Below are 21881 nucleotides of genomic sequence, written 5' to 3' on the forward strand. Positions count from 1 at the left end.
GCCACAACCCTGTTCCCATACTTCTGTATTAACAACAAAAGGAACGTTTTCATAGTGGGTAGGCCTGAACACTGTCAGGCAAACACATTGCCATACAAGTGCCCCACACTTAAGATGTGTGAATAAGAAGCCAGTGGGGTGTTCATTTATTAAGTGTCTAAAGCAGGCTTTCAAACGGCACATGTTTTTGATGTTCATGCTTCCTGAAACTCTACACTACTGTGCAATGCTGATTTGTCTGATTTCAATCCCATAGCAGATTGTCCAACAAGGTAGACCTTGGCGCCTTTTTAAAATTAGTAAGCAGCAACAATTATGTTTCCGAAAATTTGCGAACCACATGTATATTTCAAAGAGATACCAGACAATTCATAGCTCACACAAATGCTTCCAAAACATCATGGACATTTGTGCATAGTTTGATAACAAAGTTATGCATTGGACGCCTGGATACTCTTTCAGGTGATTAGAGCGCTGCACAAATCATTAAAAGAACATAAACATAATAAGACAGCATTTCACTAATGGTGTCCTAAGTCACCTTCTCAAAGGATGTCTGAAGACCTCTTTTCCCTCGACTAACAGCCTTTTTCCAAGCATGCCACAATGGACATTCTCCAAGGATGTACAAAGAGCCTGTCTTAAATATATGTCCTGGTAAGTCTTCAAAGTTGCAGTGGGCAATTTATTTCAAGGATGTCCTAATGCCATTATGTGGCAATTGTTCCCCCGATGTCATAAGCGATTTTCTGTATGGGTGCTCTAAGAGCTCTTTTCCAAGTATGTCTTTGCGGAAAATTGCCCAGAACATTGGCGGAGAAAACTACAAAGACCCTAGTATCTGCAAGGGGCATCACTATTACTCCCATGTAGCTACAGTGTACTTAGTAATCAAACCACTTTTATTCAGCTCTCCCAGGTTAACAGTCTTATCGTTCTGGTAGGTTTGCATGTTACAAACACAGGTGCAACCCATTACCTAGCATTCACCTCTTCAGTCTTACCCTCAATTCACAATCCGCCCAACCCTCTCTAAGGCCAATATTCAATGCACCACAATCCGTTCAGTGCCCTTATATACTTCATGCTCCATGTTCTAAAGCTCTTCTTGCATGTCGTCCAAATGCATGCTTTTGAGAGAACTTTGGGAAAATTGCTAGCATCCAGCTTTTAATGTACACCACATATTCTATGGCCTTGTTCTCATCTTTGTCATTTGGCCCTAGACAGAGTTAAAATAAGGTTTTCCACTCCCCCCATTCTTACATTAGTTCCACTCACCCCATTCAAAATATGTTGGAATACCTTGACATCACTTCATAGATGATTCTCCTCGAAAAGCAAAAACCACAGAAGTGCTAGTGCATTCTAAATAGCACTACTCAGATAGGCACCTAAGATCTCTGGGCTCTGAAGCAGTAACTGTGTGCCTAACCCAATCCCGTTGCAAAGTCCAAAGTCTACAATGCCTACTAGAAGTCCAACAACCGAGTAACATGCTGCTCTGCAGATACCCAACACAAGTGCATGAACCTGCATAGATTTGAACTCCATTATGTCCCAAAAAATGGTTAGTCAACAGTGCAGAACAGGAATCCTTCAGTCACATTTCACTAAATAATTCTGGCACAAGACTACAGGAAATTACTACGGAGAGTTGTTGCTATAGACACTCAATTTCTTCCCTTGCTGAACGCAGCCAGATGGTAATACACCTATTCACCTTAGTGTTCTTGTTGAAGGACTGCTTTTGTAGCCAACCTGTTCCAATTTCCTCCATGGCACTTCTCTTCAGCTAAATACACTTAACATGAACAATGACCCACCAGACCTCTGTACCAATCTGCTTGGTATAGTCAGTAACCACAAAGACATGTGCAGAGAGGCATGCAAGTCTCAGATGAGTGAAACCTACCATCACATCTTGCACAAAGCAGCCGCACCTCTCCCAACAGTGGAATTATGATTGTACAGCATCACACCGGTTTTGTGACAGAGACACATTAATCTAGCCAGAGGCCATATTCACAGACAAAGTGCACACACTATTGTGGAGGCACGTGCTTGTCATATGAATAACTAGCAATACCATAATGGCTAGCAGCAGTTCATGCCACACTCACCAAACACCTAGAAAGATGCAAATTTCGGGGGGCGGGGTGCAGCATGTTTTGCCAACATTATTTTTTTACTCTATGCTGGGATCACGGAGGCCCTCAGTGGCACTATCCACCAGCACAGGAGCATTGTACGGGTATTTCACTTCACACTTTATCTACTTCAAATGTGGGGATCTGTGGTGCTCCAGGAACCACCTCATCACCACTGTAAAGATAGGCCAATTGAAGAAGAAAGGTAAATACTTCCTTGGTAGGAATGAACATTTACCCCTAGAGATGGTGTCACGGTGCCTCTCTTAAACTGTACCTCCAACCAACACCAAGAGAATCTTTCCAATGCCTAAGGAATGCTCCAACACCCTTCCTCACCTACCCGCCCACAAACACACACAGAATACCACAATGTAGTTAGAGTTCTTCTACAAGGTGCTCTATGCCACCTTCAGTAATGTCCTCCAATCACAACTCCAAAGAAGTGTTGGATAGTCTTCTCCAGGAATGTTGTAGGCAATCTTCCCCAATAATGCAAAGTGAGCCCGTGGGCCATTTTGTAAAAAAAAAAAAAAAAATAACCTAAGGGAATTCTTGAAGAATATTCACGGCAATCATCTCAATCTTATGAAGATGTCTGTGTTGGTGGGTCGAGGAATTCTCTGGCTACTGGCACTCCTCTAACGAAGTCTAAGGCAGTCTTCTCAAATAACAGTATACAAGCAATACAAGATTGTAATCCAAAAGCGCCCTTAGGAAGTGAAATTCAGTGGAGACATACCAACTGGTTATCATCAGAGAAGAGTGTCCAAAGTAACAATTACAAAATAACCTTTAGATTTGATTTGAGAAGGCTGGAAGAGAAATACTTGATAATTTTCTCTATCACTACTTTAAAGGCACTTTTCAACCAAGTCATAGATGATGTTATCAAATAATACCCAATGGGCAGTCCCCGTGGATTACCCAGGCAATCTTCTCGAATCATCCCTCTCTAGTGCTATCTTAGGCAGTCTTCTCTCGTGATATCCACTTAGCCCTTCCCGAATAATGTTCTTAGCTACCTTCTCCAGGGATGTATTTTGCAACCGCAGGAATAATGTTCTTAGCTAACTTCTCCAGGGATGAATTTTTGCAACCACAGGGATGTCTTGAGTGACCTTCAGGAGAAATATTCTGGCTTTGCACTAGACAACAAAGTTATTACGAAATGTTCTCTAGGCCTGTAGTAAAATAGGCTTGTGACCCCAGTGGTGACAGGCCTAAACGATCAATTCACTAGGTTAATTGCGAATTTAGCACTAAAACGTTCTTCTCCAAACAGTGACACATAATCATACTATTTCCCTCTATTTAACCACATAAAGGTGCAGAGAGCATGTCAAACCATTTAACCTGCATGATTAATTGATCTTCACTTAGAGAGTGAAGGATTAAAGGTCCATGGAACATTTCGCTTCAATAAACATGGATGAATATAGATTGATCCATACACTGTGCATATTTTTCAAGTCATTTGAACACTGGTCAGAAGCAGATGCTGTTTTACTGTAATATTAGTTCTCTGCAATGCAAATTTACAAAGAGAGCTTAGGCTATGCGTTCACATATGTTAGATAAATGATCAAGGCAAAACAATAAAAATAAGAGATTGTTGTGGGAAACGAAGCACACGAAAATGAGACTTGCAGCTTGACCTAAGCAGGATGAAAACATTTTCTACACTACAGGTGTGCCGGGTTAAGTTCCATCGCTTTGTGGGTTTTACAGATAGCAAGGGCCGGCTGGAATATGAGTGCAACATTAGAGGTAGCCAGAAAGGGGTTATGCGCTCAAAGAAAAATTCTTGTTTCTACACCCGGGTTACACTATTATCAGCTGGAGTGTCCCAATCAGATACAGGAAAAGCCCTGGACACAGGGTGAATTGGTAACCCAGGCACATCGAACTAATTTGACTCAAAAGACAAAAGTAAAATCCAGATTTCTGCAAACATGCCATGACAACGTATCATTCAGTGGATGTAAAATGCAGTCTTCTTTATATGAACCCCTTTTCACCTTCCTGCCAAAACATTTTGTTGAGAGCCCTGTATTTGTGCACCTCAAGGAGGACAATATTGTCCTCATGGACATCTGTAACTTATATGTTTTCATAACTCCTCGCGCGTGTCGGAAGGCATGGGACTGGCCGACGCAGCTGTTGGTGTGTGCGTCGTATGGCCCCCGGCCGTCCTAGCACCCACCCACGGGGGAAGCGCTGCTGCCCCCCCACCATGGGACACCCACTACACCCCTCAGCAGGGATGGTACACAGAAGTGCTTCTGCTGCCATCCCCGCCACCTCCCCCTTCAGCATCTAGTGACGTCAGAGTGCACTGCATGCCAACATCATTAAATGTCGCCCCTGATGCGCTGGAGGTCATTTGCTTCCAGTGAGTGCAAGAGGAAGAGGTGGGTTTCTCCTGGGGTTGGAGTCTGGGGGTTATTCAAAAGAGTCATAAGGGGAAAAGAAAAGGTTTTTCTTTCATCTGATGTCTCTTTAAGCATTCCTGCTGTAGAATCACACCACAATCATGCAGCAGGAATGCCCACTGGACACCAGAGATTTTTTTCCAGGTTTGGGCATTTTGGGGAGGAGCTCCTTGGGGAAGGGTCGCTCCCCTTGCAGGAGGACCTAATTTGGCCCTTTCTGCCCCCCTCTTGGGTGCGGATTGGCCATTTTATTTTTAGCCCACGGGGCAGAAAACACTAGGCCACCAGGGAGGTGCAACTTGGGCAAGGGTCGCTCCCCTTTAGGGGGTGATTATTTTGGCCATATATGCCCCTCTTAGGGGCAGATTGGCCTTTCGTTTTTAGACCCATATACCCCAAGGGGGGGCAAAAACCACTAGGCCAACAGGGATATTTTATGTGTCTGATGACAATGTTGGGGAGGGGAGCGGCCCCATGGGCAAGGGTCACTCACCTTTACAGGGTGAATATTTTGGCAGTTTCTGCCCCCCCCCTTGGGGGTCAATCATCCTGTTTTGTTTGAGGCCCATCTTCACTGGGCTACCGGGGCTATTTAGTATCTGCAATGGTAGTGTTGGGGAGCAGCCCCTTGGGCAAGGGTTGCTCCCCTTTAGCGGGTGTTTATTTTGGCTGTTTCTGCCTCTCTTCGGGGCAGATAAGCCTGTTTTTTGGGCACATCAGCTCCCAAGGGGGGCAGAAACAACTAGTCACCAGGGAAAGTTTCTGAATGTTTGGTAGTGGGTTGTTTGTAGAATGGCACATTATTTGCATTTGTGATCATAATGTTTTATTTCTCTTTTTTATTCTAGTTCAAAGCTTTTGATTCCTTTACTGTGACTCCAGCTTGCGGTTTTGGCAGTGGTAGACATGCACTTTTTGGTACTTGCACGTAGTTGGTAAGAAAAACATTTTTTGTACTATTTACTCCAAATGAGTATTGTTGCCATGCATGAATGAGTTTTTGTAAATGGTGTAATAATAGCGTCATATTTAGCTTATGTTTTATTGTGTGTGAAAATCTCCTTAGATTTGTGCATGATGTTTATTGTGTTATTTTATGTGTAATTTTTTTTTGCTTTTCTTTTTTAGTGGGATATCGTTGGTGCTTGCTGTGCCTGTGCAGAGTAGTTGCTGGTGAACCTAGCTGTCTCTGGCAAGTGCGGAAAAAATTATTGTTTAGCTAAATTTGAGGTTCGTAGGGGATTCTGAGTGAGAACATTTTGGGGGATCCATGCAAGTCACACCTCCCTGGACTCCCTTGTGTGTCTAGTTTTCAGAAATGTATGGGTTTGGAGTGTTTTCCAAGATGGCCACAGAGCCCGGGACCAAAAACACAGGTGCCTCTCTTGCAAAAAACAGGTCGTTTTGTGATAGATAATTTTTGATGTCTTCAAGTTGTGTTTTGGGTCCTTTCCTTTTGCGGCCACTTGGCCCACCCACACAAGTGAGGTAACATTTTTATTGGGAGACTTTGGGGGATGCTGGATGGAAGAAAGTTTGTGGCTCCCCTCAGATTCCAGAACTTGGCATCACAGCAATGTGAGGAAAATGTGTTTTTTTAGACACATTTTGAGGTTCGCAAAGGATTCTGGGTGCCAAAACCTGGTGAGAGCCCCACAAGTCACCCCTTCCTGGATTCCCCTAGTTGTATAGTTTTCAAAAATGTATATGTTTTGCTAGAAACCTAACCTGAGCTATATCCCAAAATCCACAGCTAGGCACTTTGTAAAAAACATGTCAGATTTCAGTGGAGAAATGTGATGTGCCCACGTTGAGTTTTGGTCCGTTTCCTGTCACGGGCACTAGGCCTACCCACACAAGTGAGGTACCATTTTTATCAAGAGAATCGGGGGAACACAGAATAGCAGAACAAGTGTTATTACCAATTGTCTTTCTCTACATTTTTGCCTTCCAAATGTAACACAGTGTATAAGAAAGAAGTCATTTTGTGAAATGCCCTGTAATTCACATGCTAGTATGGAGACCCCCGAATTCTGAGATGTGCTTCTAAACTCCATATCTTGTGCCCATTTCGGAAATACATATGTTTCCTTGATAACTATTTTTCACTCTTTAAATTTTACCAAATGAATTGCTGTATACCCAGTACACAATGAAAACCCAGTGCAAGGTGCAGCTCATTTATTGGATCTGCATACCTTGGATTCTTGGTGAACCTACAAGCAATATATATTTCCGCATCCAGAAGGGTCCACCAGACGTAACGGTATATGGCTTTTGAAAATCTGCCATAGATGGAAAAAGTTACAGATGAAAACGTAGACAGAAATGTCTTTTTTTTTTTTAACTCAATTTCAATATTTTTTTAAATTTCAACTGTTGCTTACTATATGAAAACCTTGCAGGATCTACACAAATGACCCCTTACTGAATTCAGAATTGTCTCTACTTTTCTTTTCGGAAATGTATAGCTGTCTAGGATCCACCATTGGTTTCACACCCATTTCTGTCACTAACTGGAAGGAGGTGGAAAGCACAACAAATAGGAAAAATGGGGTATGTCCCAGTAAAATGCCAAAACTGTGTTGGAAAAGACTGGTGGACTGACTCTAGTCTGCCTGTTCCTAAAACCTGGGAAGATGGTGATTTCATCACCACAAACCCTTTGTTGATGCCATTTGCAGTGAAAAAACAGATGCTTTCTTCAGCAGCACTTTTTCCCCGATTTTTCCCAACAAACCCAAATTTTAGCTGTATTTTGGCTAATTTCTCGTCCTCACCAGGAGAATCCACAAACCCTGGATTCCTTTAGAATCCCCAGGATCTTGGAAAAAAGGATGCAAATTTGGCGTGGATAGCTTGTGTGGACTCAAAGTTATGGTGCCTAAGCGTGAACTATCCCAAATAGCCAACAAATGGTGTAGCCCAGGAGAGGGAAAAGGCTTAGAAGCGAAGGTGTTAAACGAGGGCGCCGTAGAGACTATGCTGAAGTGCTGCTCTAGTTGCATAAACGAAGATAGCCTAGAAATGGAGTGGTAGAGCTGTTCTATTTGCATAAATCAGGCACTGCTATGAAGAGGTAGTGCTGTTCTAGTTTCATAAATCAGGCAGCCTTGCAATGAAGTGGTAGTGTTGTCTGTTTTTTATAAACCAGGCAGCATAGCGATGAAGTGGCAGGGCTGCTCTATTTGCATAAACCAAGGCAGCTCAGAGATGATGTGGTAGTGCTATTCGAGCTGCATAAAACAAGATAGCCTAGACATGAAGTGGTATGAAGTGGTAGTGCTGTTCTATTTGCATATGTAAACCAAGCCAGCCTGGCGATGATGTGGCAGTGTTGCTCTATTTGTATAAACCAAGTCAGGTCAGAGATGAAGTGGTAATGCTGTTCTAGCTGCATAATTCAAGCCAGCCTAGACTTGAAGTGGTATGAAGTGGTAGTGCTGTTCTATTTGCATAAGTAAACTTAAGCAGCCTAGAGATGAAGTGCAGTGCTGCTGTATTTGCATTAACAAGGCCTGCTTAGAGAAGAATACATGTTCCGTCTGCAACTTGTTTAAGGCATGTCCCGGTGGCCCTCTGACCACAGTCGATCACTCAGACATCAACTCCAGTGTTCCTCAGCAAAGCCCTACCTGATCTTCGGAGTAGATCAGGTTCCACCTCCATAAGTCTAGAAGAGCCAGTACTTAATTTGAGATGGTGGGTGCCAGTGGGGCCCAGCAGCATTCATATTTGGGGCTGATGGGGCCCACCAGCACTTATTTTTCCTTATCACACATTCCCTGAGAGCAACAGAGGGGAAAACACACAAACGGGAAAGAAGAAGGAAAAGAAGATGGAAAAACCGTCAACAAGGGCAAAGTTAGGAGTGAGATAAAGGGACAGGGAGTGTCTGGCAGTCAATTAAAGAGACATGAGGTGAATTCTGGACTAGGCAGCCCTAACATTCGGCGTGGGGACATTTAATAGCACCGGCCACTGACTTTTGAGTAGTGCCTAGGGCACCAGTGCTCCTTGTGTTGCAAATTAAGCACTGAGATGATCCTAACCCTGAAATGGAAAAGGTGTGGTCCGACATGCAGTACATGCCCCCCGTTTATTGGTATTGTTTGATCTCGGCTAATCAATTTTGTGACAAATGAACCTAGCACAAGGTGCTGGATGACATTAGGTCCCAAGAAAACTGACACATTTTGCATTCTCTCCACAGTACTTCTAGGGCACCTCCAAAGACATCAGCACTCACAGCAAGTATCCTTGGTATGAGATCTCAGGGAACAGCACCTGCCCATGGGGCCTGTTTAGACTTATTCTGGCCAAAATACCATTTCGGCTGTTTTTGGGTGTATCACTTCTGCTGTGTGGATAGAGAAATATCTAACATATTTTGTGGTTTCCACCACTTCAGCATATTTGGGTTGAATCGTAAGTCAAATGGCTGATTTTCTTGGAGAATTCAATTCTTAGTGACAGAAAATTCACCCAAGCTTTGTGAATGTGGATAAGCTTATCCTTAATGAAAAGAAACACACCCATCCTTAAAGCAAGCTCATCCACTATCCTTATCCAACCTCACTAATGAAAACCGATCCAACCAATCTGTAGTGAAAACCCTCCCCTCATCTATAGTGAAAATATATCCACACATCTGCATTGAGAATTGATCCTCTCATCCTTATTTAAATATTATAAACTTATCCTTAGCGTAAGGGGAGCAGATATTCTCAGTAAACATGTATCCAACCACTTTAAATGAAATCTGACTGATTTCATGCTGCTGAAATCGGATACCTTTAACCTAAGCGGGGTCAGACATGATTAATGTGAACTGACCCACGCATCCTTACTGAAACCACACCCGGTTACCTTAATGAAAACCAATCCAACCATCTTTCCTTAGTGAACTTTGACTAACCCATCCTTACTGAAAGCGTATCTATACATCCTTATTGAGAACTGACCCACTTATCTTTACTGGAAACACGTCCAGCTACTTTAAATGAAAACCAATCAACCAAACACAGAATATCTATACACCTTTACATAGAACTGAACCACCCAGCTTTTGCAAAAGTCTCATCCCAATTTTGAGATTTGTAAAAGAAGTGATACATCATATGCTGGAGAATTCTACACTGTGGTGAGTTTTCCATTGAAATTATCACCACCATATGATCCTGGAGGCAGTGGCGATACACAGAGAGATTATCCACTAGGGTACAAACTTTCAACAGAAGATTTACCACCGCCTCTACAAATTTAAGGATTTTCTGTTACCACACAACTCTAAATCAGGCCCCAAATGTTGAGTGCTTTCACAGACTCTGCAAGACGTGCATCCTGTGATTGGCCTTTTGAGTTTAGCTCTAGGACTGATATTGGGTCATTCTGCCTTCATGATGTGTTTTATTACTACTCTGGTTAGGGATGTGTTCTGGTGCACCTTTAGTGCTGAACAACTTTGGCACACAAGAATGACAAATGATGTGAAAGTTGGGTCACCAAGATTATTGAGAAACTGGTCAACAGATATTTGTCCAACTTCCTCGAAACTCATAACCTTCTACACCAGACCCAAACTGGCTTCCGTTCTGTATATTGTATGGAGGCTGCCCTCTGACTGGCTACAGAAGATCTTACCAAAATGTTAGATCTCAGTGGCTCAGTCGCGCTCATACTCCTTGATCTGAGCGCAGCTTTTGATACGGTCTCCCACTCTATCCTTAGACACAGGTTAGAAGTACTTGGAATCATGGGTAATGCATTAAATTGCTTAACCTCCTTTCTGGATAACAGAAGTTTCCAGGTCAGAGAAGGTCCCTGCATGTCAGAGATTCATCAGCTCAAGCGCAGAGTACCTCAGTGCTCATCTTTGAGCCCTACTCTTTTCAAAGTGTATGTACGCCCCTTAGCGGATATCATCTGCTGTGCTGGTTTCTCTATGGTGTCACATGCAGACAACACCCAGATCGTCTTATCTTTGGTCCCCAATACGAGCTCCACTTACGCTAATTTGTCTATCTGCTTGGAGCAAGTACACAGCTGAATGACTAACAGCAGCTTAAATAGCAATAAGATCGAGGTGATGGTGGTGGGGAATAACCTCTCCTTCTGAGGCCATTTTAGCTGGCCCATATGTCTGGGGGACTGTCCTATCCTGAAAAAGGAAGTTAAGAGCTTACGAGTTCTCCTAGATAAGGACGTAACCATGGCATCTCAGGTCAATAAAGTGGCAAGGACCTGCTTTGCCCTTCTAAGAGCCCTCAGGAAGACCATCAGATGGCTCCCTGCAGAAACTCTGAGAACAGGGATACATGTTCTTATCTTGTCATGGTTGGACTATGACAATTCACTTTATCTTGGTAGCCCTGGCTATGTTACCAGGACGTTGTAGATTATTCAAAATGCTGCAGTCAGAGTTTTGCTGCATATTTCAGGATCACAGTCTGCATGTTCGGCCTTGGTCAGCCTTCACTGGCTACCAGTAAAGAAAAGGATCTTTTTTTAAAACACTATGGGCCAGATGTATTAAAATATTTTTAATTCACAAATAATGTGAATCGCAAGATTCCACCGTTTGTGAATGCAAAATAGCCTTTCACGATGTACGAAAGGCATTGCAGTCCAATTTTAGGGAATCACAATTTTTAGTGATTCCCTAAAAATGCGACTCAGAATAGTGAATTGCAATTTGCGATTCCCTAAATAGGGAATCGCAAACAGGGAATTCCTATTTGCGACTTCCTATGCACATGTATCATGCATTTGCTAAATGTGAACTGGGCATTTAGGAAATGCAATTACCACCAACGCCAAGTTGGTGGTAACCATGTGTACTTTTAAAAAATGCATTAAAATGCATTTTTTTTAAGTACCCTGTAGCACACACATGCGCCTAGGGCATGTGTACGCTTTACATGTGCACACCTTTTTTTGAGGGGTGCATCAATAGGGGCCTCAGCATCCTTGTTTTTTCCTAAAAGGAATTTGCAAATTAGGAAATGGAAATCAGGCGCATAGGAACGAATGGAGCCTCATTACCTAATAGAGATTCCCGAATAGCGATTTGCTATTGCGAATTTTAAGAAATTAAAATTAGAAATGCTATTAGAGAATCACTATTTTGTTACATTCCATTTTGCATTATCTAAATAGCGATTTCTTAAAATTCGCTATTTAGGTAATGCAAAATGGAACTTTGATACATCTGGCCCTATGTATTGTACATAAAGTAACACATGCTCAGAGGTCGCACATCATTAGGCACTTCATCTTCCTGTACAGCAAAGCACAACATCTAAGGTCGAACAATCTCTTTTTTTCTGGCCACCCCCAGAATCAAAAGGGCCAGAAGTGTGGTCGATCTTTTGCCTATCTTGCAGCTAAGCTCTGGAATTCCCTCCCTATTCAGCTAAGAGCCAACAATAACTTGCTTAGTTCAGGAGAGAGCTAAAGACCCATCTGTTTGCACAAGCAGCGTACTTTCACTCATGTCACCTGTTAGCCTTGGGAAGCCCGTTTGGGTAGACATGCGCTCTACAAATCTAACATAACATAGATGTCTGAGTGATAAAATCTCGTAACCAACTTTACCTTCACTGTGCCCTCCACTTCCACAAACCAGCGCCTCAGCATAGCTTGGATCTGGCCATCCGTCAGCTCGGGGTTAGCACCATGAATTTTCTTCTTGACAACGTCCTCCAACAAGAGCCGTCTCAGCCGCCAATAGAAGAAAGTCCGAGAAGTTTTCCACTCTAAAATGTCCTGCAGGGGAGAGAAGAGGATATCACTGGGTGCAAATCAGCCTGACGTCTCATCACAGAAATGCTAGGAACAGAGCTAGAAGTGGAGAACAGTATACCTGCTTTTTGGGAAACTGTTAGCATCCTAAAATTAAATCAAGTGACTGAACGTTGTTCTTCTGCTTTGCAAATAACTGATTAGCGCCTGGAACCAATTTACGTGGCACAGTGCGCTAAACACCACCAACCACTAGGGGAGATAGAAACAATACTGCTCAAACGGCAGAGTGGAGCAGCACCCAATCAATATAAATCTTTTCACAAACAAAGTTGCATGCTAGTGACGTGCATCAGAAAGACATTTCTCGTACCAGTGTGCCTTTGTTTTAATCAGGAACTGCTTTATTCCAAGATAAACTATGCAATTCTACCTTATTTTAAAAGCAAAAGCATTTCTTAACTATGGCCTGCATAGATATGGTCTGTAGGTGCCACAATCTGAGTGTGCTGCAGTTGTGAGTGCAGGAGACCTTACCAACTTGTATTTCTATGTAGAATGCACTCTGCCCCATATGTAGGGAAAACCATTTATAAGGTACAGTAATGCTTAAAAAGAACAAAAAAGCAACCCGCCTCCAACCCACACACTCTTAGAGTCCAACACAACTATTAAAACATTAACAATTTTTTACATTTATTTATTATTTGTTGCCTCATTATCAAGGTCAACATATCAGAACACAGTACCGTAAACACAAATCTGGTAGTGCCAAAACACTCTGTCCTAACTAAAACTCCACATACTCACTAGCTTCATCCATAGCACTCATACTTCATACATCACCCAACGAATATATAAAAATACATATTGTTCTGTCCCCTTTGACAAGAAACAGGCCCAAATAGGTCAACATATTTTTTTCTTAAAAAAAGGATAAGAAATATTAGGAAATCATTTATAATACGTGTTCCAAATAATAACTAACCCTAGACACAATCATGGACAATATTACAACGTGTCCACATACAATTTATATTCATCGAACATTTTGCCACCAAGGACAGTTCTCACAAAGATACCCGTCAATGTTCCATATCTGTCACCGCTAATAGCGCGCTAGTGCAGACGCGTGTAGTGGTGAAAGGTGGTCTACCGACCACCCACCTTCTTTAGGGCACAGGCTAAGAGTTCTAATAGGATAAAAATTAGGAAAGAAAGGAAGAGCAGGGACAAATATTGTCCACCAATACTCTGAAAGCAAAACAACAACAAAAATAAGCCATCTAAGAGGTCCTCACTGAGTACATAAGTACCTCACATTTAGTGATCTTTGGTTGACTGCTTATCCTGCAAACACCCATATGCAGCCTTTGAATTGGTATTTGCAGAGAACCCCTTCAGGTATAAATCTCCTCCTTTTTTCTGTGCCCGGGCACCTGTCCCCCCCCCCCCTTGATTTTTATCCTATTGAAACTTTCCACCTGAGCCCTGAAGTAGGTGTGTGGTAACCTGACCACTTTTCACTGACCGGCCGCCTCAGTAGCGCGCTGTCCTCTTTGACCAGATGTGGAACATTGACGATCATCTTTGTAAAAACTGTCCTTGGAGACAAAGGGGGTCATTCCGACCCTGGCGGTAAAAACCGCCAGGGCCGGGGTCCGCGGGAGCACCACCAACAGGCTGGCGGTGCTCCTTTGGGCATTCTGACCGCGGCGGTACAGCCGCGGCCAGAAACGGAAAGTCGGCGGTGTACCGCCGACTATCCGCTGCCCATGGGAATCCTCCATGGCGGCGCAGCTTGCTGCGCCGCCATGGGGATTCCGACCCCCTCACCGCCATCCTGTTCCTGGCGGTTTCGACCGCCAGGAACAGGATGGCGGTGAGGGGTGTTGTGGGGCCCCTGGGGGCCCCTGCAGTGCCCATGCCAATGGCATGGGCACTGCAGGGGCCCCCGTAAGAGGGCCCCACTTTGAATTTCAGTGTCTGCTCAGCAGACACTGAAATTCGCGACGGGTGCTACTGCACCCGTCGCACACCTTCCACTCCGCCGGCTCCATTCGGAGCCGGCTTCATCGTGGAAGGGTGTTTCCCACTGGGCTGGCGGGTGGCCTTTTGGCGGTCGCCCGGCAGCCCAGTGGGAAACCCAGAATGACCGCCGCGGTCTTTTGACCGCGGGACGGTCTTCTGGCGGTCCCAGCCAGGCCGGCGGCTACTGCCGCCGGCCGGCGTCAGAATGACCCCCAAAATGTTTGATTAGATATAAATTGTATGTGGACATGTAATATTAACCATGATTGTTTCTAGGGTCGTTATTATTCGGAACATATACTATAAATGATTTCCTACTATTTTCTGTCCTTTAAAAAAAAAAAAATCATGTTGACCTATATGGGCCCTGTTTCATGTCAAACTGGACAGTACAATATGTTTTTTATATATTCATTGGGTGATGTGTGAAGTACGAGTGGTATGGATCAAGCTAGTGATTATGTGAAGTTTTAGTTGGTGGGGATAAGACGATGTATTTTGGAACTAACATAACTGTGTTTACAGTATTGTGTTCTGATATGTTGACCATGGTAATGAGAAGACAAATAATAAATAAATAAATAAATAAAAAAAAGTAAAAAACTCATTTCTTGTTTACGAAACTTGTCTAAATACTTGTGTTGAACTCTTTATGTAGAGCAGATGGGTTGGAGGTGGGTTGCTTTTTTTGTTCTTTTTAAGTTTTGCTTCTTGTCCCGCTCCAATATCGGCTACTCCAGGGAACCCTTTGTGAGAGTATAGTACAGGAATGTACAGAGGCCTCAACAGTATGTGTTTGCAAAAGCTCAAGGGTAACGGCATACCTACCGACAGAAATGCAGATGAAGTTAAAACTAAACGTGGGTCAAGTGGTAAAAAGTAGAGAGGGGTTCAAAAGGGTGGTGTAAAGTCACTAGAAATAAAATCAACTTCCAGTACTTTATTGAAGGTCTAGAGTGTGACAAACAGTCTTAGGTGCATTGATAGGCCATTCCAGAGATGGAGCGTAATAGGCGAAGTCTTGCCTTGTATTGTCTTTCTCAACTTAAGGATGTCCAGTGACAGCCGGTTTGTATTGCTGGTGATGAGGCTTGAAATGTGACCTTCGGGAGGGGAAAGTTAAGTGTGGAACAAAGAAGGCTCTATACTGCCTGCCTAGATGTGGGAGAGGATTAGTGCTTGCTCTTTAGAGCCGAAATGAAGGTGTGGCTTGGGAGGAAGAATTTTATCCTGTGCAGGAGACTGAGCACCAGCCATGCCATCTCAGATTTATTCTTTATTATTTTTTTTTAAACAGACTTTATTGAAAGTTTTATCATCAGAATATCACAATTATATGTGTATCATCAGGCGCCTGGTGGCAACAGCTACAGTTTAAACATCTTCAATGTAAAGTCCATTACAATGTTCCCCAACTTTCACCAACTCCACCTCCTCCGCATCCGCTCCTCACCCAAGTCGGAAGAAAAGGACTTTCGGGGTTCTGGTTGTTAAGTCGACTCTACATGGTGCAGTAACGCTCTCAGGGTGTCGAGATATCTCATAGTTTCTTTCAAAGGTTGAGTACATGTGATACAGGGAATGCAATGTACAGCCTCCGCATACGTTCTCAGTTTGGTGATTGGGCTGGGGCAGGCGATCCACCCGGTGATGATTCACGTGACTGCGGTTCTAGATCTTTTAGGCAGTCTACCAATGCCTCCCAGGCCCATGCCACCTCCATCGAGCACACTCCTCTCCTGGCCTCTCTGAGTAGCACCTCCCCTCACAGCCAGCCTACCCCTCAAGCTCCTTTCGCCATATGACGATTCGGGATCCCCCAGGAGCCTTTCAGTGCCTCGTGATTTCTCTCTTTGCCAAGACGAATGCTAGGTCGTGGAATCTGCCTGTGACCTTTGTTTTGGAGGTATGCGGGAACCAGCCTAATAAGCAGTGGCCAAGTGAACAGGGAACCTCGCTTGAGATGGTGACTGCCACCACTGCTGTGACCTCTTCCCAGTAAGCTGCCAACTGAGGGCAGTCCCATCGCAAGTGTTTAAGCTGAGCCCCAACCTCTCCTATACCTTAGGCATGCCGCATCTACTGTATGGTAGTATTTGTTGATATGCCCTGGGGTAAGGTATGCTCTATGAAGGATGAAGTAATTTATCAATTTTGCGGTATGTTTGGCACCCTTTCTAGGATGTTCGCCCAGTCTTTTTTGGGTACGGGGACCCCCAAATGCTGCTTTCAAAATGTCTTCAGGGTTTCAGGTGGCCAAAGCATGTCCTCCTGTATCGCCCTATATAAGCATGTGTCTGCTTTAATGGTGCCTGCCAACACTACTACATATTGACAGGTTGTGTGGTGCCTTCTGTCGTTGAGCCATTTTAGTGATGCCTCTGAGCATGTTATTTTAGCAGCTAGCCCTGTGCACTTTAGTTAGTTTCGAGGATTTGTAGAGCGCATGGCTACCCGAAAGCCTCCCAGCACTGAGGAAGATCACTAGGTAAGAGGAACAGACCTAAACAGGGAACAGTACAGTTTGCAATTTTCTACGAAAAGAAGATTCTGACATGTCATGACGAAATTCCAAAGGGAGGGAGTTCCCAGATCTTAGCTGCTCTACAGGCGAAGGATCTACCCCCACCATGTAACTTTCTTAGCACGAAAGGAGTTCATTAAAAAGGCTGAAGAAGATCTGAGTATTCTCCGGGGGGTTATAGGGAGTGATCATTCGTCTGAGGATGACTGGGCCCTTGTTTCGAAGGTCTCAATGAATAAAACACATAGCTTTAAAAATAATGCGTTGTTCAATCGGAAGCCAATGGAGGGAAGCCAAAGCTGGAGTGGCAGATGAATGTCTGGGGGTGTCTGTGAGTAGGTGAGCAGCAGCGTTCTGCTCCACATGAAGTCTCTTTAGAACATGCGAGGGAGAGCTCAGGAGCAGTACGTTCCCATAATCGAGACGTGAAAGTATCAGAGCCTGAGTAAGAAGTCTTTTGGGTAAAAATGGAAGTAATTTAAAGATTTTCCTAAGGGTTCTTAGAAAACCGAAACAGGTAGCTGCCAGTTTCTTAGAATGGCATTCCATTGTAAGGTGCGGGTCTAGCCAAAAGCCCAAGCTTTTTATGGAATCTTTAGGCGGCGGTAGATCCTTAGGTCCCCATCCTTAGCAGTGAACTTGCCTACGTAAGGAAGGATTCCCGACAATCATAACTTCTGTCTTCCCATTGTTGAGCTTAAGCTTGCTCTCTATCATCCATCTGGCAATATCTGAGAGACAGGAAGATAAGGTAGCCTGTTCTTGGGTATTCTTAGCAGAGAAGGAGTAGACCAACTGAGTATCATCCATATAAGATACTAGAGATAATCCATGTGGCTTAATAATTCTTGTCAGGGGGGACATATAAATGTTTAAAAGAGTAGGGCTCAGAGAGGAGCCCTGCGGCACCCCACAACTGAGTGGCAGAGGTTTAGAAAAAAAAGATCGATCTAGGACTTGAAAGGTCCTGTCCTTCAGGAAGTAGGAGAGCCACTCAAATGGGGTCCCAGAAAAGACCATCCAAGAGATTCTCTGAAGGAGAATATCATGATCTACATTATCGAATGCAGCACTCAGATCCAAAAGGGTAATTGCTGCATAGCCACCTGAATCCAAGCATCGACGGGTGTCCTCGGTAACCGCCAACAGGGCAGATTCCGTGCTATGCAAAGGTCTGAAACCCATCTCAGTGTGATGCAGAAGATTGTAATCCTCGAGAAAGCCTGAAATTTGTTTGTTACCATGTTTTTCAATAACTTTAGATTTTATCGGCAGAAGGGCAACTGGTCATTGCTCAAGACCTAGGATCAAGCCTAGGCTTTTTTAATTAAGGTTTGATGACAGCATGTTTCCAGTTTTGTGGAAGCTGACCAGAGGTGAGAGAATTATTGAGAATCCTAGTTAGAACAGGCACAATAACGTACGTGCCGAGGATTAATATATACGGTGGGGCCGGATCAAGGGGAGAGCCTGATTTTATAGTGCATAGGAGATCGAGAACTAGGTTCTCAGTCAGAGGCTGAAACGCTATGAAAGTGACATTCGAAGGGTCTTGAAATGCTGTAGTGGCTTCTTGTGCCGAGAGGTGGGAGAAGCCTCGTTGAATATCAAGAACTTTTTCATGAAAGAAAGCTGACAAATTGTTACTGTTCTCTAAAGATGCTTGGATTGGGCTGCAGGGAGAAGGGCCTTGAGTTAATTCTTTAAAAATGTTAAAGATTTCTTTAGGGGAATTGGAGGATTGTTCTATTCTGGCAGGATAGAACAGTCCTTGCGGGGTTCCACATGATAGTCTCTAATTGCTGCCCTATATTCACGTTTAGAGTCATCGTCATAGGTTTTTCTCTATTTCCTTTCTAACTGTTTACATATCGTTTTATGTTGTCGTATCGTAGGAAAAAACCAAGAGGACCTCTTTGTACGTGCAATGTTTTGGACAGTCTTAGCCGGAAGTACATTGTCTAGGGATTTAGAAATCCATTCATTAAATGTTGACGCCAAGCAAGTCTCATTAATAGTGGAGAACGGACGATGAAGTTCTAAACTATCGATCCAGTTTTTGTGACTTAATTTAGACCACTTTAGCCTTGTAACATTTCATTTTTATTTCATTTTATTCTTTTATAATTGGGCACAGTCGTGGTGGTGTTTTATTTTCCTTTATCCTGTTGTCCTTTCGCCTAGGAAAAAAAGACATTTCTTAGCACAGCATTCTTTCACTCAGTGCTTTCTTCAAGGTGCAGCAAGATAGGATCGCCGGCACAAGTGGTACACTGCGCCTCTAATATTCACAGAAACACGTGTATTTTTACATGGGGATGCTTTCTCAGAACATCAGTTGTTTTATTATAAAAACATTTCCTTGTCCCATGCACGTGAGAGAGCGTATCTTATATAATCTATATTAACATGAAATGATTATGAACTAATATGTAATAATGCCGCATGGAAAATGTATTAATGTATTTTGCTAAAACGTGCGTTTGAAATGTGCCCACAGGGAGTGGCCGCCAATATATACGGGGACTAATGAAACTGACAAATAATGTTGAAATGTTATGTTATGATATGCTTTTACACTAATAATAATAGATATATGTAAAGGTTTTGCTAATAAATCATTAGGATTTAGTTAGCATGAGTCTAGGCCTAGCTGCCTGACTCGGATATTAAAATGTATTTTTCTAACGTGCAGTGTGCTGACTTGCTGAAGGACATGAACTCTTGTTTTTTCTCTAAGCTAGAAGCTGAATATAACTGTAATAGATCAGTTCTCATGAAATTCGACTTGCTTGTAGAAACATTTTAGCTGAATGCAACACTGTAGACCACTCGTAGGTACGAGGTCGGCTGAACCGGTACAGACAATGGAGCCACTGACCGAAGATGTGCAAAGGACCACAAGACTATGAAATCATACCGGATATTCCACCCGCTAAAGACGTCAATCATAAGGACCAATAAAATACTTGAGAACTGTTCTGGGGTGACAAATTTGATGAGCTAATGTGAAGATAATTTGTTAAAGATAGTGGGGTGCAACCCCTTGTCCAACCACATTTTAGGGGAATGTACAACGAAAAGGGGATAAAAACCCTTGACACCAGGAAGTAAATTAGAACAAGAACTAGAGAACTAGGGAGAACAGGAAGGATAGGAGAGAGTTAGGGGAGATGCTGATGCAATTTGCTATGATCCAGAGACTTTGTCACTTTGCTTAGTGACTTGCTAATTTTACTTAGAATCATCCTTGCCCTTAGATTGCCCGTTTACACTTTACCTCCTTATGAGGGAAGTGCCCTTTTTTCCAGAGCTGAATTCCTGATGGCAAATCAACTGATGTCCTGAGGACGAAGACCGAACCCGAGTGCTGACCCAAACAGAGGGTAACTATATGACAATGAAATTGTGATTGACTGTTTGCTTTTCCTTTCTAGGTACCAACTGCTTCTTTTGACAGAGACCATAGTTAGATGTTTTTTCCAAATTGGTGTTACTAAATTGTTTTGCATGAAGCCCAACATGCCAATGCTAATTAGAGGTTAGTTGAGAGGGATTCACTAAATTGACGCAAATAGACAAATGACTGAATCTATGCTTTGTTGAATAACTTTATGATGATACTCTGCCAAAGATAACCTATGCTGACGCTGTGTTATATTCTAATGTTCGTGATTCTTGCATTGATGAAATCTTATCAGAGTTGCCATTTTGTGACTATGCTAATGTGTTTCTTGGTTTTGAGAGTAATAAACTTGCTAGTAGAATTGTAATCAATAGGGAATAAACTTCACAAAATTGTACTAAACTGGTGTGGTTATTCATGACTGAAAGGTCATGGTGTTGCCTGAGTTTCATTACATGTCATTGACTAAGGTAAATTGCATTGTTTTAATAAATATTGATGATGTTATTGACATATTGATTGACATGTTGATTAGCTATCTCGTCCTAAGGTGTCTTCAATCAGGGTCAAAAGATTCATTGACCTAAAACGAGTCCCAAAGTGAGTAAATTAGTTATAAAGGGACGCGTTATCACACACTAGAGGGAGGTTCCGGACAGATGACCATGGCTGCATGCTGTCTGACTTCGTTACAGCTGCACGCTGAGACCACTGGTTCCCTGGCCGACATGGGGATGGGGTCTCTGTAGATCACAGGCTTCTCCACTACTGTCATACTCAGGTATGGGGGATAATGTCTTTCTGGGAGGGAAGGTGGAGAAAAGGGGGGGAAACGTGCAGCGCAGATTATGGCTTGTACTGTTGTGCTCTAACATAGCTTAGGTATAATCACACATATCGTGCATAGTGACAGTATGGTTGGACTTTTCCTGTGTTTCACTTTTCTTGTCATCATTTTGCTTCTAGTATGTTTAATCAACCTAATTATTGCATTTCATGGTATTTTATCTAAGACACAATTGATTCAATAAATCTTATTGAACCATTTCCTGCCTCTGTCTGTCTTTGCACGTGTGAGACTAAAGTAACTGAGAGAAAAGGATGAAAATTGATCCACCACGCTTGCTCTGAGAAGTCACAAAGTCATGCGCCCGGTTGCCACAAATCATCCCTGCTCTTGGTCAGAGATGAGGCGCTGCTAGGTGGCTGGAAACGGATTAGGCTGACAGTTGTCACATGGTGTGGGGTTGACTCAGTTCCCCACAATTAAGGTGATGCTGAGGCCCAAATCCAGCAGCCTAATTGGTACAATGAGAGCCAAAGCAACACGCCATAACAGTTTTCCATTGGTACGGAATTCCGTTGTCACAGCTCTATGCAGTAAGAAGTGGCCCTGTGGAAGGTCGAACTATGACCGGAAGTCCTCAAATGAAGGGAGCTCATTAGTGCGAAGCAAGTCCCCCCCTTTGGCACCCCTGCTGTCCACCATTCAGCTATTACCTCCCAACACCCCACATGGGGTAGGACTTTCAGCATCGTTATGCGCAAGTCAGTGGAGTATGGGAATTGCGTTGCTCCTGGAGGTCAAGATC

General features: G+C 43.3%; 1 protein-coding gene across 5 annotated transcripts in view; it reads right to left on the reverse strand.

Moving 5' to 3' along the window:
* ACACA (acetyl-CoA carboxylase alpha) overlaps positions 1-21881 on the reverse strand; it is an 895081-nt gene that overhangs the window by 41310 nt on the left and 831890 nt on the right. For all 5 annotated transcript variants that reach the window (XM_069226569.1, XM_069226573.1, XM_069226571.1 and 2 more), the window contains one exon: positions 12182-12352. In XM_069226569.1, the coding sequence (XP_069082670.1) occupies positions 12182-12352 (171 nt within the window). The remainder of the gene's footprint in view (positions 1-12181; positions 12353-21881) is intronic.

Source organism: Pleurodeles waltl, chromosome 3_2 (genome assembly GCF_031143425.1).
Source record: "Pleurodeles waltl isolate 20211129_DDA chromosome 3_2, aPleWal1.hap1.20221129, whole genome shotgun sequence".
In the NCBI taxonomy this organism is placed as follows: Eukaryota; Metazoa; Chordata; class Amphibia; order Caudata; family Salamandridae; genus Pleurodeles; species Pleurodeles waltl.